Source organism: Gossypium arboreum, chromosome 11 (assembly GCF_025698485.1).
Source record: "Gossypium arboreum isolate Shixiya-1 chromosome 11, ASM2569848v2, whole genome shotgun sequence".
Classification (NCBI taxonomy): Eukaryota; Viridiplantae; Streptophyta; class Magnoliopsida; order Malvales; family Malvaceae; genus Gossypium; species Gossypium arboreum.
Genome location: NC_069080.1, coordinates 12,541,808 through 12,552,130, shown reverse-complemented (window position 1 = coordinate 12,552,130; position 10,323 = coordinate 12,541,808). Strand labels below are relative to the sequence as shown.

Below are 10,323 nucleotides of genomic sequence, written 5' to 3'. Positions count from 1 at the left end.
TTTAACAGCGTAAAAGGTAAGTTTGATTATGTTGGGAGTAAAACATAAGATTTTGTACTAAATGCGTATATTATTATATTTATGATATTTTATATTTTAAGACAGTAAATGATAACCAAATCCAAGCAAAACAGCAATTAATGTAGAAAGGATAAACCAGAACATGCTTTAACCTAATTGGGTTAAGATTATAAATAAGCCCTTTTTCTTAATTTTTTAATTTCGCCCAAAAGATTTACACTTTTCAACAATCAATACTCAAAAACCAGAGACAACTAATTTCTCCGTTTCCTCAAAAATAAAATGAAATTAAAAAAAGATAATAATTATAGGTGCCCAGCACGGGAACGTTGATAACTGATCTCCCCGCAATCATTCACCTCTTTTCTCTTCCTTTTCCGATTCTTTTTTCCTTCCTTTTTAATTCCCCAAAGACCCAAAGGTCGTTCCTTTTTTCGGATCAGAGAAAACCCAGAGTGAATAAACCCTCAAAAACTTCCTGTTTATTTCTCTCTTTTTAACAAAGAGGATGGTTGAAACGCGACGGAGCTCCTCCTCTTCCAAACGCCCTTTTTCCACTCCTGCTACATCCCTTCCTACATCTAGTAAACGATCCAAGGTCCTACCTTTGTTTCCCCTTTCTAACAATCCCATATCTCCCTTTTTTTTTTCCCTTTAGGGTTTTTAATTTGCATGCGTGTCGATTTTTTTTTTAAAATTCTTTAGATTTGAATCTGAGACTATTTTTTTAGGCATCTGAGCCGGCGTCGTCATCGACCAATGGAGCTGCGGTTTCTGGGCCGGTTAACGAAGCTCTGGGACCGCCTAAGGAATCCGGGTCGGACTCGCGTGTAACGGAGCTCCGATCTTCTGATCTGCCGGTATCTGATGCGGCTAAGGCCGTTGATGCGTCTGTCCCTGATAAGTCTGCTGATGTTGATGTGGAGAACGGTGCTTTGGTGTCTCATCGGTCCTTAGGTGCGATCCTCGATTGATTTCTCATTTGGGTTTATGTGGTTCTGATTTTTTCTTGGTAGGGTTATGTGAGTGATTTTTAATGCGGGGTTTTGATGTCTTTCTTTTTGGTTAAATAGGTGAAGCTGCTGTGGATGCGGAAAACGCGAAGGTGATTAGTGCAGGGTTTACCGCTCGGGTTAAGAAGAGGCCAACGAAACCTGCTAAATCTGGTTCTAAAGTCCCATGGGGAAAGCTTCTTTCTCAGTACTCTCAGGTACGTTTTCTGAAAATTGCCTTATTATACAAGCAGGGCTTTTGGTTCATGATCTCTGTGTTTAATGGGGTAAGATTAGTAACACAATAATTCTCGGTATTTCAATCAATAAGTGACAAGAAATAAAGATAAGGGTTTTGGTTCCAAGAACTGTTAATGGCTGAAGTACTAAAAAACTTCGTATTGGTGAATTTTAGATAATTTATGATTACATAATTTATGATTATTTGGGTTCCAATCCCGGAGTGTAGTCTTGGAGTTCATAATAGTAGTGGTCAAACTGAAATCCTATTTTAAGTAAGAGACTTAAACTCACATGCACTGGATTTTTTTCATTAGAGAAAAGATCTCAAATCATTTAGGTGAATGGGCATATCGTTCCTTCTTGTTGGTCTATCTGGCAAACGCTATGCTTTACTTTAAGAACTTGTAGATGTTAACTTCTTGTCCTGAAAACTTTACCAAACAAGCTGTTGTTTTGGCAATTATGCTTGGGATCCAAAAATAGTGATTTAACCTTGCAGATCATTCTCTTTAGGTTCACTAGATCCATTGGAAACTCTATAGTCTTGCTAGTTCAATTGGAGCTTTTCTTCAGAGAAAAATTGGGACTTTCAGAGAGCAAGTTCTATTATTGTTAGGTTGAAAATTTTCTTTAGGGGAAATTTTTTTTATTTGTACAGATTCAGTTGTTGGAAGAATCCCTCTGTGTGAGATGTTATTGTTACACTTGGGAAATTGGCAGGAAAACTACTTTTAGGTTGTCTCAGTAAGTTGGCCTGCTTTCATAGTGAGCTCTAATTTGATTTGTCATTTTCTTCTCAACTATCGGAATGGATGAACTAGGCAATTTGTCTACTCTCTTTTCTAGCCGAAAATGGTGGAGTAAAATTTTCTTGTGCTTGGTAAACAATGGTCGGGTATATATGTATGTATGTTTTGCTTTTTGGGTATCTTCCAAGGGTGAATCTCATCAGCTAATTGTTTAATCAATTGGTTGTGTAGTCATGGGGAGGTAATTTTTACTCGTTCTGCTCAAAGCCTAGATGCGAATTGAATAGTTGACGTGCAACCAAGTTGCAAGCTATTTTGCCTGTTTATCGGTTTTAATTCTTTACGGTTGTTTCATGCTAAACTACTATTCTTCTGATTATTATTAATGTTTCAATTCATCCCCAGAACCCTCATGTTGTCATGTGTGGCACTATCTTCACTGTTGGCCAAAGTCGTCAGTGTAATTTATGCCTTAAAGACCCCAGTATTAGCACTGTTTTGTGCAAAGTGAAGCACATAGAGGTATGGATCTTCGCAGACTATTTGCTCATAATTTTTCATCTGTTTGTGAGAGTGATGAAATTTTTTTTCCCAATGTAGAGTGATGGAAATTCAATTGCATTACTAGAAATTACAGGAGGAAAAGGCTCTGTCCAGGTTAACGGGAAGGTTTACCGTAAAAATGCTAGTTTAATTCTAAATGCAGGCGATGAGTTGATTTTCACTAGTACAGGGAATCATGCTTATGTATCCTTTTTATTTTTTTACAAATATTGGTACTCTTTGTTCCCAAATTAAATTCTATGTGGTACTATCTTCCAGCATGTTCCGTGATTTTATTTTGATGTTTGTTCCATCTTTGCAACTCTGTAATTCCTTAATGGGAACTTAGATTTTTCAGCAGCTCACCAATGATAACTTAGCTGCCCCAGGCATACCTTCTTCTTTAAGTGTTTTAGAAGCTCAGACTGCTCCTATAAAAGAGATTATTGAGGCACGATCAGGTGATCCATCAGCTGTTGCTGGGGCGGCAACAATATTGGCCTCTTTGTCAACAAAAGAAAATTCAGAGATGTCTACTTTACCTTCGGGTTGTGAGGTGTCAGATGACCGTGTTCCAGAAGTGGATATGAAGGATAGTGCCAGTAATTCTGATCCAGCAACTGCTTCTTCAAGGGAGAAAACTGTTCCTCCTACACCTGATGCAGCCAATGAAAACTCTAATCTTGATAGACTTGGATTGGATGATAGTATGGATGCTGACAATACAAAGATTCCTGGTGCAGGTTACTCTTTAAGGCCATTGTTGCGCATTCTTGCTGGTACATCTACTGATTTTGATTTTAGTGGCAGCATTGCCAAAATTCTTGATGAGCGAAGGGAAATTAGAGAGATGCTTAAGGAATTTGAACCTCCTTCAGCTTTGATATCAACTAAGCGGCAAGCATTTAAAGATAGTTTACAGGAAGGCATTCTCAATCCGGACAATATAGATGTCTCATTTGAAAATTTTCCATATTATTTGAGGTAAAATTTGTGCTTTCTGCTCCGAACTGGACACGTTTGTCATATTTAGAAGTTTATTATTATCATTCCTTTCTTCATGTCTATATCTCAGGAAACCAAATTTGTATCATTGCTTTTACTATTTTGCCTATCTAGTTTTTCACAATGTCTATATCTCGGGAAACCTAATTTGCATTATTGCTTGTACTTATTTTGCCTATCTAGTTTTTAACATTTTTGCAAGTCTGTACATTATGTATGCGGTGAATTTTGACCACCCAACATTGTATGTGGCCGAGAATGGAATTCTTTTGGTGTTACTTAGTGTTATCTGTGTCTCTGTTTTGTTATACTTAATTCTGTGCCTATTTATCAGATTTGGAGCCTTGGGGAAATTTGATTAATTTAACTTGAACGTTTCACCTGTGACAGTGATACAACAAAGAAAGTTTTGATAGCCTCAACTTATGTCCATTTGAAGTGTAATAAATTTGCAAAGTACGCCTCAGATCTCCCTATCATGAGTCCTCGTATATTGTTATCTGGCCCTTCTGGTATGACTGCTGTTTTCTGTTAATTTGCACTATAAACTATTTTCTTCAATTCTTTTTGGCTCTTTATAAATGCTAATCTGAGTTTTTAATTGGTTTTGAATATGTATAGGTTCAGAAATATATCAGGAGACTTTGGCAAAGGCACTTGCCAAACATTTTGGTGCTAGATTGCTAATCGTTGATTCTCTTCTGTTGCCTGGAGTATGCTTCTTTGTCCCTTTAGTTCGTTTTGTTTCTTTGCCAATATGGTGTTGTGAAAGCAAGATACTTGTTCAAGTATTGTTTACTTGTGATTGCACAGATTCTGTATTGTTTAGATAATCTAAATGTCTGAACATTTTTGTGGCATAATCATGAATTATTTTTCTCCAATATATCCAGGGATCAACTTCAAGAGAAACTGATGCTGTAAAAGAACCTTCAAGGGCTGAAAGGGCATATGTATATGCCAAAAGAGCTGCGCAGGCTGCTGCTTTGCAGCAGAAGAAGCCAACTTCTAGTGTTGAAGCTGATATAACAGGTGGTTCTTCACTGAGCTCCCAAGCTTTGCCAAAGCAGGAAGTATCTACTGCAACATCTAAAAGTTTTACATTTAAGAAAGGTATGCCACTTCTTAGAGGCAGGGGAGTTGGCTTTATTGTTTTGTAATGCCTTAGCTTTCAAAATAGTTAATTTGTTGTCCTAACAGAATTATTTTATTTAAAACTTTCAGGTGATAGGGTTAAGTTTGTAGGTACTACTTCACCTTCTGGATTTTCCTCTCTACAGCCTGCTTTGAGGTATTTTCTTATATTCTGCAGGCCATGTGGCTGTCTTGTCTTTAATAGAATGTACCTTTTTTCTGTAGTTAATAATTTAGGTTTAGAGTTTTATCTTATTTTGGTGCTGTCCTTATGAGCTTTATATTTGGGATCTAATTTGACTGCAGTGCTTGATACCATAGCTAGTCATCTGAGATGTTAATATTTGTTTCTAAGAAGTTTGCTGCTGGTATTGGCATGGTAGATAGAACATGTAATTTTTTCAAGGGGCAAACTTTATTAGTCTTATCGGTTATGTTCTGCAAAAACTTTATTATAATATGCGTTCTGTATAGGGGACCGGCAATTGGTTTTCGGGGAAAAGTTCTCCTTGCATTTGAAGAAAATGGTTCATCAAAAATTGGGGTCAGATTTGACAGATCTATTCCAGAGGGAAATGACCTTGGTGGGCTTTGTGAAGTAGACCACGGTTTCTTCTGTGCTGGTGACCACTTTGTCCATTTCTTGTATTGATTGTAAACATCTTTTATGATACATTGTGGACTTTTATCCAATCTTACGCATTGTGTTTCCACTCTATAGCTAGTTCACTCCGTTTGGAAGCTTCTGGAGGTGATGATGTTGACAAGTTAGCTGTTAATGAACTTTTTGAGGTACATGTCATTGATTGATGCATGAAAACTATTGCTTTATGGTGATCATAATTATAATAATTTTTACCTCTTAATTGTCTCATTTTTATAGGTTGCAGTGAATGAAAGCAAGTGTAGTCCCTTAATATTGTTTGTGAAAGACATAGAGAAGTCTATGGCTGGAAATACAGATGTGTATAGTTCCCTGAAGAGTAAGGTTGAGAATTTGCCAGCTAACGTTGTCATAATTGGTTCTCACACCCAGATGGACAACCGTAAGGAGAAAGTAAGCAGCATGTATTTTGTTCTGCTCCATCTTTCTTTGATGCTATGTGAAGATTTTTAACTGTTTGATGTCTGCAATTTTGTGTTTCTGCAGTCTCATCCTGGCGGCCTCTTATTCACAAAATTTGGAGCCAATCAGACTGCCTTACTTGATCTTGCATTTCCTGTATGTCAAGCATTGGCATCTTTCTTTTGCCTTACACTTCTTTAATCTTTAGTTGAAAATGTTGGATTATTTCTTACAGACCGCTCTTGACTTTTATACAACCATCTAAATTTATATAGAGCCCAACTATATGCTAACATGTCAATGTTTTTACTTTTGAGTTTGAATGCTTTGAACTGTTCTCTAACTGTGGTATGAATATCATTGTTGAAAGTTTTAGATATGATACTTGAATTTAATAATACTTAATGCACACGCCATTATCTTGGATGTTCTTTAGTGATTCTGTTCCTGAAGAGTGTCCTCTCACTTGTTGCCATGACATCCTTAGTGCATTCTGATCTCGTATTTGCCTCTTATTTTTCTTTTTCAGATAACACACCTAATGCAAGTATCATTCCTTCTGCAGGATAATTTTGGTAGACTTCATGACAGGAGCAAAGAAACACCTAAAACCATGAAACAAGTGGCTCGGCTTTTCCCTAACAAAGTGACAATCCAATTGCCTCAGGTATATCTATGTCAGTTTCTGCATCAGTTAACCTTTTATGAGTATTTAATATTCCTGAATCATGTCAGGATGAAGCTCTACTTTTGGACTGGAAGCAGCAGCTGGAACGCGACATTGAAACCCTTAAAGCACAGTCAAATATTGTTAGCTTTCGCTCAGTGCGTACAGCTAAACTCTTGCTTTGTTTTTCCAGTTTTTGCACTTCCTCTTTCTGCATGCCATTATTAGCTTCTGTCCACATAGTGCATTGCCTGAAAATGGCTTACTTTCCTCAACTTGGTAAAACACTCCTGTAAGTGTAGGGTAATTAACCTACTGTGTTGAGAAACTAAAAGAAACCTTAACAAGGTTAAATATACATCTCTCCCATCTCCCACCCCCTAAACCCATCCTTTCTCTCTCAAACAGATAGAAGCTGCCTTCTGTAAGCTTGTTATATTTAGAAACTGATAAACAGTTCATTTATGCGGTACTAATCTGTATTTGGAGATTTTCACAACAGTTTTATGCTATCAGGTTCTCAATCGAAATGGTTTGGACTGCCCTGATCTTGAAACACTTTGCATTAAAGATCAAACACTTACAAATGAAAGTGAGTATCCTTGAGCTTCTTACTATATATGAATTCCATGCCAAGTTTATGGATCTTTTTCTTGGTTCATAACATTTTATTTCTCTTTTATATAAGATTTTCAGAAGTCTTTTTTTTTTTTTTAATTTAATTGATCATTTTCTAAAAGTTGTCAAGTGAGTAAAACTTTTCCCTCAAACTAAAAAAAATACATGACTATAAATTTGGAAGGAGCTAATAGTTAAATCTTGTACTATTTACTTCAACTTATTAATGTTTTACCTTCTACTATTGTAGGTGTGGAGAAAGTGGTAGGCTGGGCATTAAGTCACCACTTCATGCATTCTTCAGAAGCTTTGATAAAAGATGCTAAACTTGTAGTTTCAACTGAAAGGTTCTATTTTCTGTTCATTTATTGCAGCCTAGATCTCTGAAATCTTAAAGGAGATAAAATTATATGAACTGAAACATCTGCATTTTATTCTTATGTGACCTTCTTTGTGAATTCTCATGTAGCATCAAATATGGGCTGAACATTTTGCAAGGCATTCAAAGCGAAAGCAAAAGCTTGAAGAAATCACTTAAGGTACTGTTGTCTTCTTTCTCTTCAGTTCTATTGTAGCCAGTTCTTGTGATATAGTTGTCCATGATCTATCTGGTTGGAAGGTTAGTATGCTATTCAATTCGGTTTTTTGCCCTTATTTTCAGGATGTGGTCACTGAGAATGAATTCGAAAAGAAACTTCTTGCGGATGTTATTCCCCCAAGTGATATTGGGGTTAGCTTTGATGATATTGGAGCCCTTGAGAATGTCAAAGACACCTTAAAGGAATTGGTGATGCTTCCCCTTCAAAGGCCTGAATTGTTTTGCAAGGGACAGTTGACAAAGGTGCTTTCTATATGTTCTGCTTATTGTGTTTTATTTGGAAAGTGCATGTTTGAAGTAACTCCTGATGATCTATTATCTACTACATTATTGCTTTTGCAGCCTTGCAAAGGAATATTGTTATTTGGGCCACCTGGTACTGGCAAAACGATGCTTGCGAAGGCAGTTGCAACTGAAGCTGGTGCAAATTTTATTAACATATCAATGTCCAGTATTACTTCAAAGGTATTTTAAGAGCAAAGAACTGTGGCATCTACCTTTTATGTTGGCTGGGTTTTTCATCCAATATGTGTATGTGACATATTTGTATGACTTGCAGTGGTTTGGTGAAGGAGAGAAGTATGTCAAAGCTGTTTTCTCTCTGGCCAGTAAAATTGCACCTAGTGTTATTTTTGTCGATGAGGTTTGGTCAACTTATATGTTATTTCTCCTATTCTTTTTGGTGTTTTCTGTTTCTTTCCCTTATTGTTTTCCCCTGACTTGGGTGGTTATTTTAGGTTGATAGCATGTTAGGAAGACGAGAGAATCCGGGTGAACATGAGGCTATGCGTAAAATGAAGAATGAATTTATGGTAAATTGGGACGGTCTTCGTACAAAGGATAAAGAACGAGTGTTGGTTCTTGCTGCTACTAACCGGCCATTTGACCTTGATGAGGCAGTCATCCGGAGGCTTCCTCGAAGGTAATTCTCGTGTTGTTTCTTTGAGTTGCTGTAGTCTGACCTTATTATGCTAAGCCCCAGTGATTTCCCTGTTAAACTTTGTGCAGATTGATGGTAAATTTGCCAGATGCTCCAAACAGAGAAAAGATTTTAAGAGTTATATTGGCCAAAGAGGATTTGTCACCCAATGTTGATTTGGAAACTATTGCAAATATGACTGATGGATATTCTGGAAGTGACCTGAAGGTCGATTTTTCCTCCTTTTATCGTGTTAAGTTAATTTGTGTTTTATCTATATTTATTTCCCTATGTCATTTTCTGATTACAGAACCTTTGCGTGACTGCTGCACATTGTCCCATAAGAGAAATTCTGGAGAAGGAAAAGAAGGTTAGTTTGACATTTTAGTTTATATGTCATATAAGTTTGCAGCTTATATATGTGGGTGTGCATAATATTGGTTTTCTAAATGTTGCTAAGAAGTGGTGCATCTGTAATGGACGTGTTCTATGGGCATTACATATTGTCAGGCTATTGTTGTGGTGGTGGCTGGTACTATTACATATTTTGATTAGTCTTGGTCTTTGCAATAACATGGAGTGGGTGATTTGACTACCATGTTTTCATAGGCCAAGAAGATGATGAAATAAATTTTTGCTAACATCTAGGGTTCTTTCTGTTTTACATTTGTTCTTGTTTTGGAAGGACTAGAACAGTGATACTAGGGTGAAATTTTAGACGGATAATTATACCCCATTTATGGGGGTGCTTACATTTTCACAATGAAGTTTACTTTTTTGCCAAGTAGACAGACTCATATATCATGCAACTGCAGGAGAGAGCTTCAGCAGCAGCTGAGAATAGACCTGCACCCACCTTGTATAACAGTGCTGACGTTCGACCTCTGAAGATGGATGATTTTAAATATGCACATGAGCAGGTACCATACTTGGGCTTCATCATTATACTTTTAGAGCTTCGTTCAAATTTTACCTGGTGTTACTTGGGGTGGGTGGGTGGGTGGGTGGTTCAGCTAGCTTTTAAAACACATCTAATTGTGGAATTGAATGATTTGGCATGCAGAAGAAATTGGTAGTAAGTTATTTCTCTTTTATGGATATAGTCTAATAATTGGGATGGGTTACGAATGCAGGTGTGTGCAAGCGTGTCATCAGAGTCTACAAATATGAATGAGTTGCTTCAATGGAACGAGTTATATGGAGAAGGTGGATCGAGAAAGAAAAAACCTCTGAGCTACTTCATGTAGAGGAGAGGAGGTATCTTTGTGTATAGGCGTAGCTTCATCATTCCTTTTCCATTTCATTCTTCATTGTCGCCATTAAAGGTGGCCAACTTGAGAGAGACCCTTTCCATGGTCCATTTCATTGCAGGTTCCTCCGACTCCCTTTGTATCATAGTATATATAGGTTTTCTAAATTTTCATAATCTTTTTTCTTTTTCCTTCTGTTAGCAATTTTACAATATATATAAAATATAAAATATATATTTATATTATTTTTCAAGTAGATTAACTTTGTCCTCTGCCTGTAAAATTTGTTATTCATTTTTTTCTACATCATTATTTAGTCTTTTAGGATGAAAACATAGGGACATAAAGTAAAACGAATGGGTTTATATTTATTTTTCAATTTTCATTTTCTTAAATTCCAAAGAACATTCATCAATTTAAATTAATGAATTTTTTAATTTATTAAAATTTTCTTTTTATTTTTTCCCTCTTGATTTTCAATGCTTAACAACACACGCACAAAAAAAAAAAAAACATGG

The 10,323-nt window shown here is 36.5% G+C and overlaps 1 protein-coding gene across 1 annotated transcript; it reads left to right on the top strand.

Annotated features, from left to right (window-relative positions):
* Positions 1-202: 202 nt before the first annotated feature.
* On the top strand, positions 203-10,088 carry LOC108473551 (uncharacterized). Its single transcript, XM_017775196.2, has 27 exons — positions 203-619; positions 753-978; positions 1,095-1,231; positions 2,411-2,527; positions 2,606-2,752; positions 2,898-3,532; positions 3,944-4,065; positions 4,175-4,266; positions 4,447-4,666; positions 4,778-4,844; positions 5,162-5,310; positions 5,409-5,479; positions 5,571-5,744; positions 5,838-5,909; positions 6,319-6,420; positions 6,489-6,578; positions 6,937-7,012; positions 7,289-7,385; positions 7,508-7,577; positions 7,700-7,879; positions 7,979-8,101; positions 8,196-8,279; positions 8,374-8,558; positions 8,645-8,783; positions 8,866-8,925; positions 9,371-9,475; positions 9,689-10,088. Exons 1-27 carry the CDS (start codon positions 530-532, stop codon positions 9,800-9,802), a joined length of 3,744 nt encoding a protein of 1,247 aa, XP_017630685.1. The 5' UTR covers positions 203-529; the 3' UTR covers positions 9,803-10,088.
* Positions 10,089-10,323: the final 235 nt, after the last annotated feature.

Bases quoted from the DNA above. Each gene is read 5' to 3' on its own strand.
- LOC108473551 (XM_017775196.2), top strand. From the start codon at position 530: ATGGTTGAAACGCGACGGAGCTCCTCCTCTTCCAAACGCCCTTTTTCC. The intron at 2,753-2,897 runs GTATCCTTTTTA...ATGGGAACTTAG, and splicing joins GTACAGGGAATCATGCTTAT to ATTTTTCAGCAGCTCACCAA. The intron at 8,926-9,370 runs GTTAGTTTGACA...ATGCAACTGCAG, and splicing joins TTCTGGAGAAGGAAAAGAAG to GAGAGAGCTTCAGCAGCAGC.